At 47.3% G+C, this 25,464-nt stretch overlaps 1 protein-coding gene across 7 annotated transcripts in view; it reads right to left on the bottom strand.

Moving 5' to 3' along the window:
* Fstl4 (follistatin-like 4) overlaps nt 1-25,464 on the bottom strand; it is a 433,607-nt gene that overhangs the window by 27,067 nt on the left and 381,076 nt on the right. For 3 of the 7 annotated variants that reach the window (NM_001414342.2, XM_087571655.1, XM_087571656.1), the window contains 4 exon segments: nt 146-172; nt 1,402-1,536; nt 1,848-2,009; nt 19,426-19,546. In NM_001414342.2, the coding sequence (NP_001401271.1) occupies nt 146-172; nt 1,402-1,536; nt 1,848-2,009; nt 19,426-19,546 (445 nt within the window). 7 annotated transcript variants of the gene reach the window in all.

Below are 25,464 nucleotides of genomic sequence, written 5' to 3'. Positions count from 1 at the left end.
CTGTGCATGCGTGTGACACATGAGTTTGACTGAGTCCCCTTTCCCCTTGGCACGTAGGCCCTGCAAAGCTGGAGGCTCAGGGAAGCCCAGGGGACCAAGAACACATGCGATTACAGGCATGACATAGGATAGTCACACTCAGTACCTTCTTCCCGCCACAAGATGTTTGCCACTGTGGCAGCCGAGAATTTGGAGAGCAGCCACGTGATAGCCGGGAGAGAAAGAGAAAAGGACAATGTCAAACCTTCACTGCTGTGATTCATTCCTCTAAGGAACATTCTAGAATCCACTTGTCACTTGATGAATCTGGGATCACTCCCTGGTCCAGCGACAATATCAGTTCAGAGTGCTGGACCCACGTGGACACACTTTTAAGTCTCAGAATGCTTTTTCTTTCTAAATAAATCAGAGTCCTAGGATTCTAGCAGCCTCCTTGATTCTGTGGGCGATGACAAATGGGTAGCCTCTCTCCCCAATTTTCCATGTCCTTCTTGGAAAGCTGATTTTTCAGTTAAGACTCTCCAAGGAAGAATATTCTCTCATTCAATGATCACAGCTTGGAGTCTGGCACTCATTCCACGATCCTACCTGCATTCCATGTACCTGAGGAAGCAGTAGGTACAAGAGAGAGGATGCTTAGCCCCTGAGGTGGGTGATGATTCCCAGAGAAGGGGCCACTCTACTATTATATATTCATCTGGGACCCTCCACTCCCCCATACCACAGAGAATGCTAAACCCCATTCATGGTTGTTTCCATGTGTACACACATACCACGAATACAGTAGAAAAATTATAATGTGCTGTGACGAAAACGTTATTTAAGGGGCTGGAGAAATATCCTACCAGTTAAGAGCATAGACTCCAGAGGACTAGAGTTCAATTCCCAGCATCCCACAACAGGCAGCTCATCACCACCTGTAACTCCAGCTTCGAGAGCTCCGACCCCCTCTTCTGGCCTATGTGTGAACCAGCCAGCACACACAGGTCCACATTTAAAAAAAATCTTAAAGTTATTTAAGCCTTGTGAAGGGTCCGTTTTTGGAATTTCAGATAAAGGAGGCATAATTACAGAGAGGGGGCAGCAGCTGTCTGCATCTGTAACCTTCTAGGTCACCTGACCAGTCATATGTCACAGGAGGCAGGAGCAGAGCTGGGGTATTTGGGCCTCCTTGTAGTCCTGGCCCGTGCGTCCTGACCAGAGACTCCTATCGTCTGTTTCCAGAGCTGTGTAGGTTGCTTGAGAAGGTACCTAGTTTTGTGTACAGAGGAAATAGATTTATCCCAGCCTTTAGAGGCTCCCAGTTAGTGGCTGTGGCCCTGGAGAGTTAGTGCATTCCTCCCGTCCCCCTAACACTCCTGTATAGCTCAGTGGGGACCTCCGAGCCAATGGGGCACTCACGTGTCTTTCTAGCTGAGTCCTCAATGAAGAGGGAGGAGATATCTTCATCCACACCCACTTCATTCTTGGCAATGCAGGTGTACGCCCCGGTGTCTTCATAGCGAACGCTGCCGATGTGGAGTTCGCTTCCATTGGCTGTAGAGGGGAGAGTGCACAGGGTGGGGCTTTCAGGGGCAACACTCTTTCATGTGCCCTCCCCACCATCCTCTCAGGATCTCTGAAGAGCCGTGAGTTAAAACACAGTCATTGGGTGTGGCTGAACGCCGTCAGCATTCTTGGGACTGGACCTAGGATCGGGTGGTGCTGCTGAAATAGAGGGTGACCATGATGCCTATGAGACCTGTGTATGCTAGTCAACAGGGAATCCCTGTTTCCTCTTAACATGCCAGACTCAGCCATGATCTTGCCTCTCATTTCCTGTCCTGGGATTCACATGCAGTTCTTACCCAAGAGGGAGAGCTGTTTGGACATCTGGGTTGAGACATCCATGCCATTTTTCAGCCAAACGATTCTGGGCAGGGGGATGCCCTCAGCGTGGCATCGAAGGCTGGCTGCCACCCCAGGTTCTTGTGCCTGGGTCTCTGGATAGACACGGATGACTGGTGGCACTGTGGATGAGAATCAGTATTGGTAAGGACAAGTCCACACCTGGTCTTGGGCCTGTAGTCAAACCCCGAGACCCTTGATCCAGAGGGTGAACCCGAGAGGTGACTCCGGAGGCCTTGGAACCAGTTTACAGTGATCATCTTTGACAACCCACGTACCGAGGAAAAAGGCTGTAAAACGAATTACTAGTAATAAACACAACCCGTGTTGTAGCCTGTAATTCATAGCTTCCACTCTTGTTCTAAATATGATCAGAAAGACATCCAAATATTTAACACTATTCAGCCGCAGGATGTAAAGAGCAGCTAGCAGCTGGAATAAATCTGTGAATGAATGAAATTCAGATGTATTATTCCTGTTATCGGAAAGCCATTGGACAGGGCCTTAATTTCTTTCAGGAAATGCTTCACGAAGCACTTATGGGCACTGACTGGCAGGGCTGCTAATTACATCACAGCTCTGGGGAAGCCCATGGATTTTCCAGTGGGTCATTTTTATCCCTTCACTCCCTAAGCTCTGGAACCTGCATGAAAGAAGGATGCGTCCTCCTTGACTGGGGAGCGACTCGGCTCTGGCCCCTGGTGGATGAGTTTCAGCTTGGCTGAAATGAACTGGCTAGATGAACACAGGTAGGCAAGACTCCAGCACATTTCCACAGTGCACTGCCCCTTACAAGGGCAGGCCATGGGGAAGGATCTTGGAGAAGTGGAGATTTTGGGGGTGGGGGGAGTCCTTCCTCCTGCCCCTGAAAATAAAAACATCATTTCTCACGTTCATGAGGGTTCATGATTATTAATACATTTTACTCTATATACTATAAAACAGGGTTTGAGAGTGTATGTAAACAAATGAGCTTTAAACAAATCACACTTTTCTTTTTTGGTGGGGGATAGATTTCTCTTGAAGTGGATAACTATGTTTTATTAGCACTCTCTGGAAGTTCCTTTGTCTATTGCAAGGAGGAATCCTGGTATTGGAGATGAGACTCTTCTCTGGGCTAGCAGAGAGTACCTGATGCTTATGTAGGCGGAGCCAATGGCACTGACGATGGAGTCTGAGTAAGGTAGCACTCTGGTGGTCCATGCTCACCGGACAGAGGACAAAGACTCGAGTCATTAGGAGCAGTGGATCTGCAGTTGCCATAGACACTCTTAAAAACCCAGCTCTAGGTCCAAGGCTTGCCCTGGCTGACTTCTGGGAGGGAAGAGGGGAAATCCAAACTAAGCTTAGGGACTCCCAAGAGCAAGATGTCTCTACCATCTTTCCCCCTGGTTCTCTTTGCTCCAAGTTCTGGGGATAGAGCCCCAGGATATAGCAGCATCAAGGATGATTCTGTCCCAGATCAACCGTTAAGGATGGAGGAGGTGAGTGGGACCAGTTGAGATGTGGGCAGGGATTGCTTTTAAGAACACAGACGTAAGCTTTTCTTGGACCCACTTGGTTCATATAGGAAAGGACAAACCTTCCTCACACGTTATATTGGGCAGAGAGAGAAATGGGGGTCCAAGAGGCACAGCATTTGAGTAAGGAGGCTATAGAGGCCCAGAGCACTGAGGCCAATGGATGGTTTGAGAAGGTTCTAGAACAAACCAGGGTATTAGTGAGCTTGGGCTCTTATAAGCGCTCTACCTACGAAGCAAACCTACAGGAAGTAGATGAATCAACAGAGGTAGAAGTGGAATGGAAAAGCCAAGAGACAGATGAGTGAATCTTGGAGCTGCCTAGCTATAGGAATAGCACATTTGATAAATTGAAAATGAGAAAAAGAACACAGAGGGGCTTGAGTGAGAATGCCGTATTAAGTTATGGGTAATAAAAACAAAGCCCTCAATGAAATGGATCATTTAAAAAAAATATATATATATAGACAGACTGTCTCTCTCACTTGGTCCTTGGCTTAGTGACGTTTGTATTGCTGGGATGAAGTTGAGTCTATGGTCACAGTGGGGAGCACTGTAGCAAGGCAGACGGTTGTGGGCTTGGAGGAGGAGCTTAGAGCATACATCTTACATAAGAGTTTGAAGTAGAGGTGAGAGATCTAACTGGGCCTGGCATGGGCTTTTGAAATCCCAAAGCTCACCCCCAGTGACATCTGTCTTCCAACAAGACCTTACTTCCTTATTCTTCCCAAACAGTTCCACCAACCCCGACCAAGTAATGAAATACCTGAGCCCATGGGTGTTGTTTTCATCCAAACCACCACAGCCCTATGTAAACTAGGCTCATAAATACATTTGCTAATGTCTAGCAGGCATTTCAAGAACGCACTGGGCTAGAGAAATGGCTCAATAGACAAAGTATTTGTAGTGCAAATGTGAGGACTTGAGTTCAGATCCGAAGAATTCGTGTGGAAAACTGGACTTAGCAGCATCTATAATCCCATCTCTCTTGAGGCAAGATGGGAGGTAGGGACAGGAGAACCCCTAGATGCTCATGGGCAGCATTGGTGACAAGAGGCCTGCCTCAAGCAAGGTGGGTGTACCCCTACGGTTCTCCTCTATACACATGCTGAGGAATGTGTGCACCCATACGCATATATGAACATGAAGTCACCCAGAACATGCCAGAGGCCTCTAAGTAGGTATGTTTCTGTGTCTATTAGGATATCTACAATGAACCCAAAGTCAAAGGTGGCCAAAAAGAAATCATTTGATTTTCTTACTAGACACTGAAAGAGCCTTTGTGTGTGTGTGTGTGTGTGTGTGTGTGTGTGTGTGTGTGTGTGTGTGTGTTGCTAAACTCCTTTTCTTGGTGTGTGACTATGGGAGACCCAGTAAAATAGGAACAAATGATACTGTCTTCCCACAATGAAGAATATGTATACAAAAAGAAGGGCCAACACCATTCCTTTCAGGAAAATGAAAAAGGAGAAAGTACAGGAAGTAATGTTAACTCTGATGCTCCAGAGGTATAGTCAAGGGAGGTAAGGCATGTAGGCGTAGACATTAAAGGATGATGTCATGTCTATCCCTGTGACCAAACACCCAGCAGAAACAACTGAAGGACACTTCAGCTCACCATGGTGATGGGGGGAGCTCTCACTCTAGTGTAACTGAGGCTCTTTGTATTGTGACCCACCAGGCAGCAGAGAATGTGTTTGGTTGAAGTGAGTATCAACTTCAGAGCCTTACACATAGTGACCTGTTTCCACGACCCAAACCTCACCTCCTAAGGGCTCTCCAGCCTCCAGAATAACACCCAAAACCTAGGACCAAAATTTTAAAATACTCATGGGGAACATTTAAAAGGAAAAAGATTTAACTTCATATTCATTTAAATATGTCTGTCTGTGCACCATGTACATGTAGTAGCCTTAGACACCAGAAGAGGACATCAGGTGCCCCCTGCTGTGGGTTCCAGAACCTTGGTCCTTAGGCAGATACTCTTAACTGCTGAGCCATCCCTCTAGTCCCTCAGAGGGACATTTAAGATGAAAGATCTGAAGGGGCTTGCCACCTCATAAGAACAACAATGCCAACCAACCAGAGCTTCCAGGGACTAAGCCACTACCCAAAGACTATACATGGACTGACCCTGGGCTCCAACTGCATATTTAGCAGAGAATAGCCTTGTGGGAGGGGAAGCCCTTGGTCCTGCCAAGGTTGGAACCCCAGTGCAAAGGAATATGGGGGGGCAGTAAGGAGGATGTATGGGGGGAATACCCGTATGGGGGAGGGGGAGGAGATAGGGGCTTATGGACAGGAAACTGGGAAAGGGAATAGCATTTGAAATGTAAGAAATATATCTAATAAAAAATTAAAAGAGATTCCAACCATATAACAGAGAAAAGTGATGTTTTCGCTAGCAGCAACCCAAGCCACAAGCTAAAAAAGATGGTTAAGATTGCAGGACAATCCAAAGCCAGTACCAAACATCCACAGTTAACAGCGTATTTATAGATCAGAATAGAGCAGACAGACAATAGCCTCGACCCAAGTGATGAGAACTGTAAAATCTTAGTGACAGCATAAGAAAAGGTAATAATGAGAGGGAAGCCATTGATTAGGGAGATTTTCCATAGTCACAAACAAGACCTGACAAATTAACCCACAGACTATATCTAATTCCAATTAAGATGGACCTGTTGGGGCTTGACAAGAAATAATGCTAAGTTTATCTAGAAAGGAAAAAAAATCAGTGCATGGCTAAGGAAACTGAGAACTGACATGGTTCCTGTCATTTTGCTCAACCAAGATATCATGGAGCAATTGCAATATTGGGGGGGGGTCCTCTTCTCTGAGCCTAGTACCTGACTAGAGACCTTGATTGATTTTACAAGGCTCTGTCAATTCAATATTGGGTAGCTGACATCTATGAAGGACCAGCCGGGCCTCAGGCATGATGCTCACGGCAGTACTAGTCTTGGTTCCTTTGGTGATGGAGCTTTCTGTGTGGGAAAGGAGTTGTAGGTGTGACGGTCACTCCCGGAGGAGGCCTGGAGAGCAGCGCCTCTTAGGCTTTACTGTCCCCTCCTCCTACAGGAGAGACTCAACCTCAAGGTGTCTGTGGTACTTGTCTGTTTATTGGTGCCGAGCTCAACCAGGGAACAGGACTGGCTCCCACAGTGGCCTCATTTCTGACGGGCATGTGCTGTAGACTGAGTAGTTTTCACACTTGAGCAGGTAACATCTGATCACGCACAATCCTCACCCCGTTCCTTGCCCCCACCTCCCAGTGCCTGTGTGCACTGCTCTGAGGTAGGAGCTTTCTCAGGCCAATTTGGGACTAAATTTAAACTGAAATAGTGTTCTAGAACAGAAAGACACGGAAAGTCAAGGGTATAGGATGAGTCACTCAAAAAAATACAAGCCTAAATTCAAGGCACTAAACTTTCCATAGGCAGGGGTGGGGGTTGGAGGTAGGGTAGGGATGGACACACACACACACACACACACACACACACACACACACACACACACACATGCATGCACGCACACACACACATCTACACACACACCTTGTACACACCCCCATACATACACTTACACACACACGTACACACATCCCTACACACACATGCATGAACACACCCACACACCTACACACACACATGAACACACACACCTATATACACATGTGCGCACACACACACACACACACACACAGCCTCTGCCCATCTGGAGGTCTCCTTAAGGACATGACAACTCTCCTTGGTGGGAACTGAGAAGAACTGAAGAGGGGACATGTTGCCCCACATCTAGTGCCCCTTCCTCCTCAGTCTGCCTCAGACTGCTGAGTGGGGCTCACCAGCCTCTTCTCTTGTGCTTTGTCCTGTAATGAATGACATCATGTCATGTTGTCCTGATGGGTCCTCCCCTCCAGTGACTCTCCTTTACCTGTTTGTCTCCCTCCCCTGGAGACCTGGCTTTCTCCTGAGGACACTGCTTCTCTTGCAGCTTCCTAGGGGCAGCCCCTTACTCTTTAATCAGTCCGTCTATCCATCCATCCATCCATCCATCCATCCATCCATCATCCATCCATCCATCCATCCATCCATCCATCCATCCATCCATCCATCCACTCACTCAGTGCATGTGTGAAGCTCAGTAAGTGCTGTTCCTTTGACCTTGGTCTTTTAATTTTTATTTTTATTTTTTTTTTGGTTCTTTTTTTCGGAGCTGGGGACCGAACCCAGGGCCTTGCGCTTCCTAGGTAAGCGCTCTACCACTGAGCTAATCCCCAGCCCCTTAATTTTTAATTTTTTTGAGATAGGGTGTCACTGTTACTCAGCTTCCCCTTGAATGCACTCTGTAGTTCAGGCAGATCTTTGTGATCCCCCTGCCTCAGTTCCCGAATAGCTGAGATCATGGGTCTGTGCTTAATTAAACCTTCTCTTCCTGTCACTGGACTGGAAGTGGGGTGGGAATCCCACTTCCTGGTCATTCTTGTTCCCTTTCCGCACAGCACTGCTGGGTTTCAAGATTGCTGTCCTGTTCGCTCTGCTTAGTCCAAGCCCTGGATCCTGCCCTCCCAGGATAACACCACTCGCTCCTCCTCACCTGCTTCTACTTCTAGGGACTTTTCTCCCTTCAGCTCATAAATCTGTTCATTCTTTCCCAGATTAAAGAAGATAAAGTGACTTGAAAGCAGGCTGCTCTTCGCTCTGACCTCCTTCCCTACCCCTAGCCCCCTTCCCCCTACTTCATCCCTCAGTTTCCCCTAAGTTCTGGCCACAGGGACCCAGCCATCCAGTGGGAACTGCTCTTCTCTGGGTCACAGTGGCTTCCACATGCTGGCCTGACCTCAGCAGCCCTAATCCTTGCCCTGGCCTGACTGCACCAGTGATCTCTGTTAACTTGCAGTCTCTGCCTGGCCCTGGGCTTCCCTCCTCGTTCCCACTGGCCTCCCACCTGCTCAGCTGACTTTTTCTCACAGCCCTGGCCCTGAATGCAGGTCTCCACCCTCTGGTGGCCCAACCATCCACAGATTTGACACCTGTGTCCTGACACATCTGAAATGCTCCCTCCAGCTCGGACCTTACCCTTAAAGCAAAGTTAGGTGTCCATCTTTACTGCACAGGGTGTCTGTCTGTGGACACCACACATTGGTCATGGCCTACTGAGTTTATGGCCTGTCCTCCCCTTGTAAAGGGCAGACTTCCCTTGCCAGAACATTTGGGGTCACCTTTGACCTCCCCACCACCTTTCACCAACACTCCACTCTCTTTCTCCTGACATCTTATGAAATCATGTTTCCTCTGAGTCTCCTTAGTCTTTCTGTTCTTTAAGAAACGTCTTCCTTAGCACTTTTGCCCATGACCACGCCCCTACGGGGGATGTGGCACACCAAAGTGTGCTGATTTGTGGAATGAATGGCTGGGAGATGTATAGTAAGTAAGGGGGTGGGGGAAAGAGTACTTCTCAATAAATAGAACAAGTACATGCCAGGAAGTCAAGAGGGCAACTCTGGGAAACTGGGCTGGGATGAGCGGGAGGGATGTGTAGCCAATGAGGCTCAGAGATAGGCTGGCTGGACTACAGTGCTCCCATGTATGGACTACAAGACACAATGGGGCTATGAGTTGTATTTGGGTATTTGGATCATGGGAACAGTAAATTGCCATGACCCTTTATGAGCCAGTGGGTCAGTTCTCCTCAGTGTCTCCCCAAAGTAGTTGGGGTGGAGTGAGAGCACCATGTGGTCATTTATCAGCAGTGTGCGTGTGTGTGTGTGCGTGCATGCGTGCCTGTGTGTGTGTGTGTGTGTGTGTGTGTGTGTGTGTGTGTTTACCCAGTGGGCTATCCTGGGCACCTGGGTAGAGGCAGACCCTTGGTCTTCTCAGCTCCCATTCTATCCAGAGGTGCAGTCTGGAAGGTGAAGCTAGGCAGCAGGGGCAGCAGGGGCAGCAGGCAGCTTTGCCAAGGACACGGTCTTGCATGAAACACTCAGCATTTGCTGAGGATAAAACTAGTGTGCAGAATTCAAAACCCTCACAGTTCAGTTGGGAGGGCCCTCAGTGCCTGCCTATAAAACCAAGCAGTTCTCCTATGATCCTATGCACCGTTCGCCCAGGCTCTGAGTGAGCAGCTGGCCTGCACCCACCCAGCCCTGATTCCTGCAGTCACAAGCGTTGGCCAGCCCTGCAGAGTCGACCAGAACAGGCTGTCCTGAGGAGAACCCTAGGTTGTGAAGCACCCACATAGAATCTTGTCAGAGCAAAACGAAGATGCCCAATTTTAGTAGCATGGTAAAGACACGACCGCTCATATCCTAGGTCATGCTTATCCCAACTCCTAGCCCCCATCCTTCATCTTCTGCACACTGAAAAGATACTGTGAAACTAAGCTACACCAGACAAAGATATTTTCTTTTACATTTGTCAGATCTTCATCTGAGAACACGAGGGTCTGGGGGGATAGCCCAGTTGGTAGAGTGCCTTGACACACAAACACAGAGACCTGAATTCCAACCATGGAACCCACATGAAAAGGCAAGATGTGGTGGTGCATGTTTGGAATCCCAGGAAGGCAGGAGGAGGAGAAAGGTAGGTGGTTCCTGGGCTTCTCTGGATGGCCAGCCAGTCTGCCTAGGCTACTTGGTGAGCTCCAGGCCAGTAAAACACTCTGTGTCAAAAATAGTAAGGTGGGTGGCTCCTCAGGAATGACCCTGAAGCTGACCTCTGGCCTCCACACGCAGGTGTATACACCCACATCCACAAACCCACACTCCATTTGTATCCATAACACACAAAGGGCCATTTTCTTTGGGAAAAGTCTCTCATTGCCAAGGTTTCCACAGCATGAACATGTTCTTAAGTAAGAAGTCACGGGAGTACCAAGCTGGACTAATAAGCAGATTTGAAGATGATTATTGTGTTTTGGGGATGAATCACTACTTGTCTGAACTGTGGGGAGGTCGAAGATATTTTTAATTTAATGGATTAATCATCGATGTCTAAAGTTCTCCCTCCTTCCCATGAAAGCAATGTAGGGGCTTTGCAGGAAGTTATAAATCATGTCAGGTTTTGGGCCTCATCTCTGGAAGCCTGGGCTATGGGTAAGTCATACTAATAATTTGTGGGGGGGTAGTACAGCTTTCTGGAAGGGTTTCTTTATGCAGCTATGTTAGGCAGCCACAGAAATGGGGGGATACCAGAAGTTGGTGGTAGCCCAGTCAGTGCATGGGATCTCTGTTATCAAGCCGCTTGAGAGCAGTGTGGCTCTAGTAGGAAGCAACCTGTATTTGGGTGGAGTAATTTTCTCTGGGCTTTCATTTTCCCATCTGTATAATGAATGTAGTACTGGAGGTCCTGCAAGCAGTCTCTAGCTTTGATCATTAATATCTACCAACGATGACTAAATGCGGCTTAAGATAAATCCAAAGTCTCCCCCAAGTTCGCCCATCGTGTGTCCTGTGTATTTCCAAAGCAACTTTCACCAGACCTGGAAGGATCCAAACTAGACCTCCAACAGCATAGCCAGGCAACTGTACCAAACTCCACACTAGCTCCCCAAGGCCATCTTTCAAACCCTCAAGTGTGGGGTGGATGGTGAAAATGATAGGCCAATGTGATTACCCGTATCCCCTCCTTTCTCTGAAGACTCTTGATCAAGTCAGAGAGCCCTCTGAGAACCAAGACCCTCCCAGCCTTCTAGTGTCCTGAACAGGCTTCCCTCCTTCAGCACTGTCTTGGTTAGGGTTTTACTGCTGTGAACAGACACCATGACCAAGGCAACTCTTATAAAAGACAACATTTAACTGGGGCTGGCTTACACGTTCAGAGGTTCAGTCCGTTATCATCAGGGTGGGGACCATGGCAGCATCCAGGCAGACATGGGCTAGAGGAGCTGAGAGTTCTATATCTTCATTTGAAGGCAGACAGAAGACTGGCTTCCAGGCAGCTAGGATGAGGGTCTTAAAGGCCATGCTCCAGTGACATACCTAATCTAACAAGGCCACACCTCTTCCAACAGGGCCACACCTCCAAACAGTGTCAGTCCCTGGACCAAACATATTTGAATCACCACATCCCACTCTCTTCCCCCATAGGCTTGTTCAAACATATGAGTCTATGGGGGGTGGGTGGGAGGCATACCTAAATATAGCATAATACAAAAATACATTTGGTTTAACTTCAAAAGTTCCCATAGTTTATAGTGGTCTCAACAATGTTAAAAGTCCAAAGTTCAAAGTCTCCTCTGAGATTCATCCAGTCACTTAACTGTAATCTCTAAAGCAAGATAAGGGAACCAATTGGACAAACTCCAGATCCTGCGTCTCCACGTCTGATGTCAACGCGATCTTCAGATCTTGTTAGCAGGTTCCTCTCTCTGTTAGCAGCTTTCCTCAGCAGGTATACCATGGTTCTGGCATCTTCAATATCTTGGGGTCTCTGAGTCAAATTCAATTTCACAGCTTCTTGTTTCAATGTCTGGGAACCACACGTGATCTTGTGGGCTCCTCCAAAGGGCTTGTGGTCACTTCTCCAGCTCTGCTCTCTGTAGCACTGTAGGCTCCGGCTGACCCTGCTCCACTGCTGCTGCTGTTCTTGGTGATCATCCTATAGAATGGACATCTTGAATACTCGGGGTCTTCTGCTGCAACAAGGCTTCACCAATAGCCTCTCACAGGCTCTCTTCATGGTGCCACACCTCAACTCCTTTACATGACCCCTTCAGTCCTGGACCATCAACTGCAACTGAGGCTGCACCTTCACCAATGGCCTTCCATGGCCTCTCACACTGCCAAACCTCAGCTGCTCTCCATGACCCCGTCACACCTTCAAAACCAGTATCACCTGGGTGACTCTAACACATTGCCAAGTCCAGCTGCAGCATAAGGCACAACCTTGGCTATCTCTGGAACACAGCTTCTTTTTTGTGCTCTCAGAAGACACTTCCCAGAAGATTTCACCTCAGTGATGCTGTTCTCTCTCTCTGTTTTTGTTTTGTTTTTTTCCGGAGCTGAGGACCAAACCCAGGGCCTTGCACTTGCTAGGCAAGCTCTCTACCACTGAGCTAAATCCTCAACCCCTGCTTTCTTAATCACCACTAATTTCTTAGCTCCAGCTAGCCAGCATCAGTTGTCCTAGTAGTCCCATCAATTCTTGACTCTAAAAGCCATAGACACATGGCTGGCTGAAGCTGCTGTGTTTTGCTGCTTGCTAGGGCTGGAACATGCTCCTCCCCCCTTATTTTGTTGCCAGCTTTCTGTTTTTAACTCCCTCACTGCCTAAGCTTGGCTGTCCTGGAACTCGCTCTGTAGATTGATCTTGAACTCAGAGGTCTGCATGGCTCTGTCTCCTGAATGCTGGGATTAAAGGCATGCATTACCATGCCTTGACTTAAGCTTTTCTTCATCTAGAACTTGCTCTGTCCCAGGCTGGCCTTGACCTCAGAGATGTGTTAGGCTTTGTCTCCTGAGATTAAAGGTGTGTACCACCATGCCTGGGCCTAAGCTTTTCTTGGCCACCGTTCCTCAAGATCTGGATCAAAAGCCTGTGTCTTTCATTTCTGGATTGTAATTCACTCCAGATTAGAAGTCTAAGTGAAGACCCGCGGATCCCGGCCCGCAGCAGCTCTCTGCTCCCAAAGCCCGTGGGAGAGAGACCTCACCGCCTGGTCAGGTGGGCACACCTGAGGCTGCCGAGCGGAGGAGACCACCAACACTGCCCACCCCTGCCCACATCCCTGGCCCAAGAGGCAACTGTATAAGGCCTCTGGGTTCCCGTAGGGGAGGGCCCAGGAGCGACAGGACCCCTGCGCCTGAGACACCGCCGGAACCTGAAGGAAACAGACCGGATAAACAGTTCTCTGCACCCAAATCCCGTGGGAGGGAGAGCTGAACCTTCAGAGAGGCGGGCGCGCCTGGGAGGCCAGAAGAGACTGCACTCTGCGCACGTCCAGACGCCAGAGGAAAACACCAAACGCCATCTGGAACCCTGGTGCACGGAGGCTCCCGGAAAGAGCGGCGCAGATCTTCCCGGTTGCTGCCGCCGCGGAGAGGACTTAGGCAGTACCCCACGAGCAAACTTGAGCCTTGGAACCACAGGTAGGACCAACTTTTCCCCTGCAAGAAACCTGCCTGGTGAACTCAAGACACAGGCCCACAGGAACAGCTGAAGACCTGTAGAGAGGAAAAACTACACGCCCGAACGCAGAACACTCTGTCCCCATAACTGGCTGAAAGAAAACAGGAAAACAGGTCTACAGCACTCCTGACACACAGGCTTATAGGACAGTCTAGCCACTGTCAGAAATAGCAGAACAAAGTAACACTAGAGATAATCTGATGGCGAGAGGCAAGCGCAGGAACCCAAGCAACAGAAACCAAGACTACATGGCATCATTGGAGCCCAATTCTCCCACCAAAGCAAACACGGAATATCCAAACACACCAGAAAAGCAAGATCTAGTTTCAAAATCGTATTTGATCATGCTGGAGGACTTCAAGAAAGACGTGGAGAACTCCCTTAGAGAACAAGTAGAAGCCTACAGAGAGGAATCGCAAAAATGCCTGAAAGAATTCCAGGAAAATATAAATAAACAAGTAGAAACCCATAGAGAGGAGACACAAAAATCCCTGAAAGAATTCCAGGAAAACACAATCAAACAGTTGAAGGAATTAAAAATGGAAATAGAAGCAATCAAGAAAGAACACATGGAAACAACCCTGGACATAGAAAATCAAAAGAAAAGACAAGGAGCTGTAGATACAAGCTTCACCAACAGAATACAAGAGATGGAAGAGAGAATCTTGGGAGCAGAAGATTCCATAGAAATCATTGACTCAACTGTCAAAGATAATGTAAAGCAGAAAAAGCTACTGGTCCAAAACATACAGGAAATCCAGGACTCAATGAGAAGATCAAACCTAAGGATAATAGGTATAGAAGAGAGTGAAAACTCCCAGCTCAAAGGACCAGTAAATATCTTCAACAAAATCATAGAAGAAAACTTCCCTAACCTAAAAAAAGAGATACCCATAGGCATACAAGAAGCCTACAGATTGGACCAGAAAAGAAACACCTCCCGTCACATAATAGTCAAAACACCAAACGCACAAAATAAAGAAAGAATATTAAAAGCAGTAAGGGAAAAAGGTCAAGTAACATATAAAGGCAGACCTATCAGAATCACACCAGACTTTTCGCCAGAAACTATGAAGGCCAGAAGATCCTGGACAGATGTCATACAGACCCTAAGAGAACACAAATGGCAGCCCAGGTTACTGTATCCTGCAAAACTCTCAATTAACATAGATGGAGAAACCAAGATATTCCATGACAAAACCAAATTTACACAATATCTTTCTACAAATCCAGCACTACAAAGGATAATAAAGGGTAAAGCCCAACATAAGGAGGTAAGCTATACCCTAGAAGAAGCAAGAAACTAATGTCTTGGCAACAAAACAAAGAGAAGAAAAGCACACAAACATAACCTCACATCCAAATATGAATATAACAGGAAGCAATAATCACTATTCCTTAATATCTCTCAACATCAATGGCCTCAACTCCCCAATAAAAAGACATACATTAACAAACTGGATACGCAATGAGGACCCTGCATTCTGCTGCCTGGAAATCAACCTTCCAAGGAAATGGACGGAAGAAGCAAGCTGGAGTAGCCATTCTAATATCAAATAAAATCAATTTTCAATTAAAAGTCATCAAAAAAGATAAGGAAGGACACTTCATATTCATCAAAGGAAAAATCCACCAAGATGAACTCTCAATCCTCATCTTCGGTTGGTTTATATACAAGTGTGCAATTTCTAGGCTTGAAAGTAAAATGATGCTATCTGGTGCTGGATAGAGGAGCCTTATTTTTTATTATGGCAGCTTGCTATTTTTGTAACATGGTGATTTGGTTGAACACAATAAAGTACAGTAGTAACTGATCTCCCCTTCTTCCTGGATGAGTGAGCAGATGATTAAATGTTGATGTCAACATCCTTGAGCATATTCAGATGAGCTTCTGCTTCTGTTGAAAAGGATGCTGTGTTTGATTGTGGTCCGAAGCTTTGAAGCACTACTTGGCATCTCCTTCCTTGGAGGTCTCACTGTTTAAACATAACAGATTTGATAGCTTGTTGGTAAGGTGAGGTCCAGCTTGTCTCCACTAGGTCATCTTCATGTGAATCCGGTGGTTATACGGTTTTGTTTTAGGGATATTTCATTTTTTTAATAACGGTTTTAGCTGACATTCATGGAGAGAATGAATCCTTAGAAGTGTGCCACTAGTGAAAGGAAATCCTGTCTAGAGTATGTTTCTTTACAAAGCTGTGTCACACCATCCTTTGGGCCCTCTGCTGGAAAAGTAGAATCAAGTCTCAAATAATGCCTTTTAAATTGTATCCTCTAGTATTATAGATGTAGGACAGTACTGTATCATACCTCTGTGGATGTAAAATAGCTTGTACCTGCTTTATGATACGTAGTAGTGACCGTGCTTTATCAGAGCTGTTTTTAATGATGTTGCTCAGAATGTTTTCTTTCCAGATGATGATTGAGAAGCTAATTTAAAAAAAAATGGTGCCAGGTACCACAAGAGTAACAGAACTGTGCTGTTTTCTTGGGTTTTGTTTTTTTACTTTTTTTTTTTTAATGGAGTGTGCTGGATGTCTCTACAGTTTTGTTCAGATGACTGCAGAACCTGGAAAAGCTGTTGCTGCTGCTGATGCATAACACACTGCTATTATTGGTCTTTTTATATAAATATAAATATATATATACAGATATATAATTTGAATTTTTGGAAACTTTAGCTGTGCTGTCAACTTTGGAAAAAAGTATCCCCGTTTACTGTGTTGAGTTGGCACTGTACAGAAATTAACAGCCATATTGGTCTGGAAATGTTGAACTTAAGTTTTTTCCATTTGTACAGGGGTAACGCACTGTATTAAATATGTAAGGTCTTATCTACGTGGGTTTGATTACAATAACTAATAAAGTATTCTCTAAATAAAAAAAAGAAGTCTAAGTGAAAACAATAACAATAATAATAAGCCATAATAACATCTAATATTGATCTAACTATTCCTTGTTCAATGGCAAACACATAAACAATAAGCTTAACTGGGTGGGATCTTGTCATAAAGTCACCACTCCCTTAATCTGGTTTATCTCCTTGAACATAGGATTCAGGTCCACTTCCTGGTGCCCCTTTATTACTTGAACCATACATTTTATGTTTTTCCTTTCTAAGCTTGCTACACTTGTTCAAAATGTTCTTCATGAGACTTAACCAGAGAACAAAGTCTCTGCTGGGCTTTTTTGAGACTCCCTTTGTCAATGGAATTAATGTAAATCTCTTTACCTTAGCCTCAGGTGGACTCTTCAGACAAGGGCAAAAAGCAGCCTCATTCTTCACCAAAATATCACAAAAACAGTCTCTCAGCCACATATTAAAATTCTTCTCCTCTGAAATCTCTAGAGCCGGGCTTCCACAGTTCAAATCACCCTCAGCAACAAAGTCTTCCAGATTCCTACTAGGATGGTCCATTAAGCCTTCCTCAAAGCATTCCACTGCTTTCCAGATCTAAAGTCCCCAAATCTACATTCTTCTAAACAAAGCATGGGTGAGCCTATCACAGCCATACTCCAGTCCCTGGTACCAATTTCTGTCTTTTTTTAGGTTTTTATTGTTGTGAACAGATATCATGACCAAGGCAACTCTTATAAAGGACAACATTTAACTGGAGCTGGCTTACAGGTTCAGAGGTTCAGTTCATTATCATCAAGGTAGGGAGCCTGGCAGCATTCAGGCAGATGTGGACCTAGAGGGGCTGAAGAGTTCTCTCCATCTTCATCCAAAGACAGACAGGAGAAGACTAGCTTCCAGGTATCTTGGATGAGGGTTTTAACGCCCATGTCCACTGTGACACACAAATTCCAACAAGACCACACCTACTCTAACAAGGCCAGACTTCCAAATAGTGCCACTCCCTGGGCCAAACATATTCGAACCACCGCAAACACCAAGCCATAGCCCACAAAGTCCCCGACTTCCGGAAGATTCCTTCAGTGACCCAGTCCTCCTCCCTGGAAACCATGCAACATTAGGAGTCACTGAGCCCTCTGGGGAACTGGGTGACACCAGCTATGTGGTCTACCAACTTCAGTCTTGCTGAGGCCAATAGCTAGGTCTGAGACATCCCGTCATTGCTTTGTCTTCAGAGTCTTTCAATGGCTGGTTCTGACCTGGTCTAAAGCATGTACTAGGCTTAGTGACATAGGATGCAGGGCTCTTACCCTCTGTTTCTTCAGGCTGGGTAGTCCAGAGACCCACAACTGCCTACTCTATATTATGCATCCAGATTCTCTGAAGGGCAGCATCATGGCATCCCAGTAGTCATTGGCCCTGGGTGTTCTCAAGATCTGTTTGTAGCTATCAACTGTGTGGGTGTATGTGAGGTAAGGGCAAGTTGCCCTAGTTCTGAGAGTCCCAGTGTCCTTGTCTGTAAGATAGGAATGATACACAGTAGATACTCAGTAAGTGGTCCTACTGTAATTATGGCTTTCAACCCCTCTTATCTTCCATGCCTTTCCATATAGTTTCAACTTGGTTCCTTCCAAGTCTGATATAATTTTAACCTTTGTAGAATTATGAAAACTTCCTGCCTTTTTCTGGGGTCAGCAGACCATCACCTTATATCCCTTGGGGACAGTGATAGGGTCTACATTAGCACAGGTTATCCCAGGAGGGTGCTGAGTGCCACGCCAACTGCCTCTGGGAGTGCCAGGAGCTATAACACCTATAGCCTAGCAGCCATCCAGTGGGCCACACAATGAAGTAGGAAGTGATCAGAGCGTCCAGCTCCCAGCATAATCTTCCTACTGTATCAACGGCCCTTCCTTTGGCTAGGAGAGGACTCTTGAATCTCTCAACAATTAGGGCATGGTTCTGTGGTCTCTCCTTCAGAAGGCTATCAAGGTAAACAGAGCAAGCTAAAGATGCCCAGCCATCCCCAAATGGCCTGATGCTCTCCCTGGATCCCAGAGGTCAGGGAAGGTGAATCTCATGAGGTTATCATTCTTGACACCTCACTCACTCTCTGCTGAGTGATGTCCCAAACACTTGCTGTCACTGAGGATTTGGGGGCTGAGTTGAAAGCACCTCACTGCTCCCCAATGTCTGAGTGCCTGCTTTAGGCCTGATGGGCAACAGCTGGGCTTCGTAGGATGAGGCAAATTCCCCTGATATGATGGTCCGGGTCAGGAAACTGGGTTTATTTTGATGGTGGGTGGGGCTAGGGCAAGCAGTGTGTCATAGAGGTAGGCTCTCACTCCAGAATGGCCCCAGCCCGTTACGAGGCCCCAGGCTATCCACTTGAGAGTCTATGTCTATCTCAGGCCCAGAAACAAATGTGTTCACAGACTCTGGCTTGGAAAACTGCTTGGTGGGGGAAGGGTGGTGAAGAGGGGTTAGTTCTTCCAAGCCTTCAAAATTGCTGGCCACACCAGAACCCGAGTGAATTAGAAGGATCCTTTTAAACCTGCCCATCTTCACTGACAGCCTGAGAAGAGGAGGCTCAAGCGGCCCTGTGGGAGAAGGGCTGTTGAAAGAAATAGCGCCTCTTAGATGCACAGAGAGGTAGTGTCATGTCACCTGTAAGCATTGCTGGCTTGGACACAGGTTCGGCAATCGCTAGATCCAGAGATCCAGGTACCATGTTGCCTGTAGGCCACACATGCTCCATACTTCACCATGGCCACTGGGCCTCAGAGAAAGAAGCCCAGGGTAACTTGGCTGCATGACTCATCCCCAAGTCCCCTCCCCTAGCGTTTGGATTCATTTCACCAGATGAAGCTTTGGGTAAACCAGACCTAGCGCTTTCTAAGTCTCTCCCCTCATTACAGCAGATGGGCTACTTATGCCTTTACCAAGACAAAATGCAAGAGAGGATGAGGTTTGCTCGGAGCAGCAGGGAGGATGCTTTGAGGGGACAACACGCATGGAGCCATTTACTAACCATTCACCTGCAGGACGTGGGTCTGGAACAGCTGCTCATGGCCCAAGGCGTGGCAGGTGTAGTTGCCCATGTGGATTGTGGTCACCTTGGTGATGTACAGGGAATCATCCTCGCCGAAGTCCTGTGGGGCAAAAGAATGGTGATGAGATTCGCTTCTCTGTTGAGCAGACTGGACAGCTGGTGGGTTAGTTTCCCTGGAAAAACATCTCCCTCCCTGGAACCTCCGCCTTTGTGTATGGCCATGACCTCTTCTACCTCCTTTTAGGTCCTGGAAATGCTGGCCTGTTTCATGGGAATTGTGCTCACCTGGTACAAGGCTTGATTCTGGAGGGAGGGCCTTGTTGAGAGCAAGGATGGCAAACTTTCTTAAAGGGCTAGATAGGAACTATGTCAGCTTCCCTAGTCTTCTGGTTTCTGTCAACTCCTTGGCTCTGCCGTGATAACATAATGGCTGGGAAGATATGCCTATGAATGAGTGTGGCTGTGTTTGATGCCTTCTACGGACTCCAGTTTGCTTAACCAGGGTTCAATTTCATCCAGATCCCAAGTGCATACAGGTAGCGTATGGAGTCATAGTCACCCAAGGGAAGAGAGACAGACTGATGGGAACATCAAACAAACCAGACAAAAGCAAGGCAGAACAGAGAGAGGGGAGAGGGGAGGGGGGAGAGGGGAGGGGGGAGAGGGGAGAGGGGAGAGGGGAGGGGGGAGAGGGGAGAGGAAGGGAAAAGAGGGAGGGAGAGAGAAAGGATGCTTTTGGGCTAATTAAGCCCAATGAGGGGTGAGAGAAAGGCACAAAATAGCAGCAGGAAGGCTGAGAGTGAACATGGTTCCTGCTTTCCATATTAGTAAAAACTGGCTCACCGTGCTCTCATCTTGAAAGCTTCTGGAACCTGCACCCTGACTGTGAAACATCACTTTGTTTAAAAGAGCTCATTCCTACCATCCTGTAGAAGCCTCCGCCTAAGTACACACCAGATAGCTAGCTGACTTGTCCTGTGTCGTAACTGAGCCCTAAGGGCTCACACCTGAGTTCTGATGAACTAATGGCTGCTCAATGCTGGGATGGCAGACTCTGTTTCCTGAACCAGAACATGGGTGCTATGCTTGGATCCAGTGCTGGGATGGCAGGCCTCTGAAAGATGCTGGGAGGCCGGGTGCAGCTCCTTCTGTGTGTGTGTGTGTGTGTGTGTGTGTGTGTGTGTCTTTGTGTGTGTGTGTATGTTTGTGTGTGTGTTTCTCTCTGTTTCTCTCTCTCTCTGTTTGTGTCTTTGTGTGTGTGTGTGTGTGTGTGTGTGTTTCTCTCTGTCTCTCTCTCTGTGTTTGTGTATGTGTGTTTATGTGTGTTGTGTTTCTCTGTGTGTGTGTTTCTCTCTCTGTGTGTGTTTGTGTGTGTGTGTGTTTCTCTGTGTATGTGTTTCTCTCTCTCTGTGTCTTTGTGTGTGTGTGTGTGTGTGTGTGTGTGTGTGTGTGTGTGTGTATTGGGCGGTTAGGGGTAGGTAGCTCATCCTTACAGGGGGAGGAGTAGGGAGGGGAAACTCAAGGTTCCATGTGGTCAGACTGAGGCAGACTCCACCCTAAAACGCAGAACCAGAGCTGCTTGCTGGCTTCTAGTGTAGGATCATTCGAATATTTCTTGACTCTCCTCATCACAGCCTTGCTAGGGTCCTCGAAGCAAACCTCAGGCTTCAGTGTTCCCTTTCTATGGTCCCCACTTTGTCAGGGTTGCTAGTCATCTGTGTCACAGCACTTTGAAGGCTTAGAGGGGGTCTAGGTAAGGTGGCTGTCTAAAGTCAAACTCCCAGGGATCACCTGAGGGTGGTACCCCATTAACATCAGCACACAGAATTCAAGAGGTTACTCGTGTCAGGATCTGGTTGCTCCCCACTGCCCTATCCCTGAATGCTGGTGTTCTATATCTAGAGATAGTTAGGGGAGATAGCAGGAGAAAGATGCTGTCTGCCCAGACTTTGTTCTTGTCAACATTCCTTGAAGAGTATAACATAATAACTGTTGACGAGCCTCTTTACCATTCCCCACCATACACATTGTGTAGAGCTTGTTCAGGGGAGGGTACGTATAGATACGCAAACGCTGTGCCATTTTATATAAAGGACTTGAACATCTCCAGACATACATCTCATTGTTTAATCTTCTGGGAAAACGCCAAAACATAGAGCAGATACCCAGTTAGTAGGATCTATTTTGAAAACATCTGATTCTTCTAACCTTCTCTATCAGGACATCCTGCATCCGGCCACCATCTGGGGAGCAGAGACCCCCCCCCCCTACCTTTGTCTCCCTGCAGTGTGCTCTCCCCACAGAACAGGCTTTTTCATGCAAACACCAGATGGCGCACATCCTCACCCTGGCCTGGGGGACAGTGGCAGTGCTGCCCCACTGTCCCATGCTTCCTCTCTGCTCTGCTTTAGTGTGCTTGCCCATCCTTTACAGGATCAAGGGAGCCTTTCACTTGCAGTCCCTGTCCTCTCCAGGTCCCCAGGCTGCACTCACCTCCCACCTGACTGCCCTGACTGCCACTCTAACTCCTCTTCTTTGCATCACAATGCCTTGTTACTGTGTTGGCCACCCTGAAACCCACTCAACTTGAGCTGCATGAGAGGGAGGGGATGCTTGGACTCTGGGGTCACTGCTGTGTCCCCAGAGCTGAACCCAGCAGTCCCCATTCAGTGGTGTTTATTGAGTGGGCATTTCTGTAGGGATACAGTCATGTTCTCTTTCCCTGGTGTGGAAGTCTGGTGTCCTGCTCCTGCCTCTGTATCTGATCAAGTGCTGATTAGCCATGTGAGGTCACAACATAGGGGCTGGCAGAATGGCCATGGATTCGCTCCAAGCAGTCATGCATACAGACAGTTGTGTATGCACAGGGGCATATGGAGGAGAGATCAACACAGGGTGTCATTCCTTAGGTGCCACCTAGGGGTCTCTGCATTGACCTGCAGCTTGCTGATGTGGCTGTGCTAGCTGGCCAGGGAACCACAGGGTCCTCCCATCTCTGCCTTCCCAGTGCTGGGATGGCAAACATGTACCACCACACGTGGCTTTTCCCACGGGTTATGGGGATTGAACTTAGGTCCTCATCAACCTTATGCACTTTACTGAGCCATCTTCCAAGGTCTGGTATATTCCTGTTTCCACGGCCTGCCCATCTCTTCTCTATCTATCGTAGCCCTCTGAGGGACTCAGTTCTTTTGCATCCTTCAGGATTGACCGGAGGTTTGGCTCAGGGCAGCAGCAGATAGAAATGCCCTTGTGCAGAGCCCCAGAAAGAGTCTTTTAGCTTCTGCCTGCTTCTCTTGCCTCTCAAAAACAAGTCCTTGTTCCCTGTAAGAGAAGTACCCCTCACCCCCAACCTCATCCCGTCTCACCCCCCACCCCACCCCACCCCCACCCCAGGGTAGTGAACTAGTGGGATGAGCTGCACCAGCCCAGAGGGGACCAGAAAGCCGGCCAGATGCTCTGCAGCTCTTTTGTTAAGTACAGAGCACATCATTGCCTGTGGTGTCGGCTCAGGGAGAGCCCGCCTCTGTAATAAATAAAATAATCTCTCTAGGCTAAAACAATAGACATCATATAATTACAGAACGGAATGCATATTGTTTTCTGGATATGAATACTGGCTGCAGAAATCAAATTACCTCATTGGATGTGAGAGAATTACTTTAAACATTGATTTATAAGAAGCTACATAAAACTAAGCCTGCAATCTTTCCTCTTCTGAATGCTTCCTGAGATGTGTCTGAATACTACTATCAATGCTTGATTGCATCGCTGTAATTGTTTTTTTATGGATAGCTTTTTCCCTCTGATACATAGAAATGTATTAGCAAAATCAAAGTTCCTTCCAGAAATAAACAGATGCCAGATTAGACCATTCTTTGTATGGGTGCACATCCATTTTTGGGGGAAGAGACAATTTTACTTAAAGACATGATGTTTGTCTATTAAAAAGCGATTTTCTAAGTGTTTGCCCTTATTAGAGAAAGTAATTAGATGAGACTTCAGTATTAAACAGTAGTTAAGCAGAGAGGAGGTGGGGGATGCTTCCACAGTGACACCCTAGAGTCAGGCATAAGTAATGCCACAATGAGCCACCAAGGCTGAGTGTTTGGTGACTCAGCGTTAAACACGAGCACTCCAGGGTGCTACTAAAGTTCAGCTTAACCATACTGTCAAAGTTACAAGTTGAAGCTCAGCTTGGAGACATCTATTCAGAACCTTCCAACCCTGCTCTTCCAAGAAGTGTCACTGAGGGGGCTGGAGAGGTGGCTCAGTGGTTACAAGCACTGGCAGAGGATCCAGGTTCAAGACCCAGCACCCACATGACAGCTCACTATCATTTCTAACTCCAGCTCCAGGAGATCTGATGCTCTCTTCTGGCTTCCTGGGTACCAGGCATGCACATGGTGCATAATTACACACACACACACACACACACACACACACACACAAGTCACAAATACACAAAACTAACAAACCAGCAAACCCAAGGAGCACTCCTGGCTCTCTTTGGGGAGGAGGGATAAACAGGGGTTTCAGATTCCATACCGGCTTGATTCTAGCTCCTAAAACATCATCATCCTGGTATCTTGCTAGTCAATATATTCCCCACACGGAGTGAGATGTGGTTGATTGGTAGTAGCCAATACTCAGAGACATATGAATCACATGTTTAGTATCCGGGCCAAGTGGAGTTCCCATTGCCTGCACTGGTATGAACCTATAGCATCCGTACAAAGACATGCTTTGAGCATGAGAAAGCCCTGAGCTCGATCCCTAGCACTGCATGAACGGGGCATAGTATTGCATAGCAATAATCCCAGCATTGCCCCGGGATTATAGATAGGGTCAACAGTTCAAGTTCAAGGGGTGGCATGATACATCAGTAGTTAAAGGCACTTAACCAAGCATGATGACCCTGGATCCATGTTGGATTCCTGGGACCTATATGGCAGAAGGAAAACCAGCTCCTACAAGCTATCTTCTGTCCTACACACACACACACACACACACACACACACACACACACACACACAGACACAACAACCTGCCAGTTCTCTATAGCTGGTCACTTATGTCCGGGTGCCTGTGTTGTTTTAGTTCTTACAGTTCCTCCAAGAACGGATCTGACACTCTGCAGAGACCCGCCAAACCTGTCCTCTTGCTCGAGATCCTTTCGTATAAAGAATATTGTGGCAACATGCTGGGTGGTCACTGAAGCCTAAAGAGGGAAACTATGCAGGGGTAGGCATCCCAGGCTCCCGGGCTGGGGCTGTCCTGCCCACTTCAGGTTCAAGACTAGGAAAGGGGGTCAGAGGTACATAAGAAGGCACCCCCTTCTGGAAGGAAAACTCCTAGCTTCTTCAAGACCCTGGGGCATGTGTGCTCACTGGATGACATGAGGGACTACTCTCCCCATGACTATGAGCTCAAGGAAGGTCGGTATCTCATATGTCTCCATCATGGTGTTGTCCTTAGTGAGCCACGTGGTTCGTGATGAATAAGGAACTCTGGTATGACAGCTGACTGGAGGGAGGCACGTACCTTAGGATGCTGTTCCTTAAGGCATATGCCTGACAGGAAGGGCATCAGGATTTACCATCACTCAAAGAAACTGCTAACTCTTGCCCTCCTCTGTAGAAAGATGGTGCCTAAATCCCCAGAATGTTCTTAGGAGTCTTTGTTTATATGGGATCTTCAGGCCAAGTGGGGCCTACCTTGCTTCCTGAGGGGTTGCAGGCTAAAGCTCACCTACAGGGCAGGCTATGATGAGGCTCCAGAAAGATCTCTGGATACCAAGGGCTGGCCACACTAGTGTAAAACAGCTCATCTAGGGCTGCCCTGGGAAGGGCCTCAGGAAGCATCTTGCTTGGAACTCTCTGGATTCTGCTGATGTCTTCTGACAGATTCACTCCTGTATATTTCCTGCTGGAAACTGCCAGCATGGAGCACTCCTTGGGCTGGAGTGTTGTGAGGTATAAGTGGTAGCTGTTGGGCTTATGGCCAGGGCTTTGGGTC

Source organism: Rattus norvegicus, chromosome 10 (assembly GCF_021556685.1).
Source record: "Rattus norvegicus strain SHRSP/BbbUtx chromosome 10, alternate assembly SHRSP_T2T, whole genome shotgun sequence".
Taxonomy (NCBI): domain Eukaryota; kingdom Metazoa; phylum Chordata; class Mammalia; order Rodentia; family Muridae; genus Rattus; species Rattus norvegicus.
Note: the sequence above shows the minus strand (reverse complement) of the source record. Positions and strands in the feature narration are given on the sequence as shown.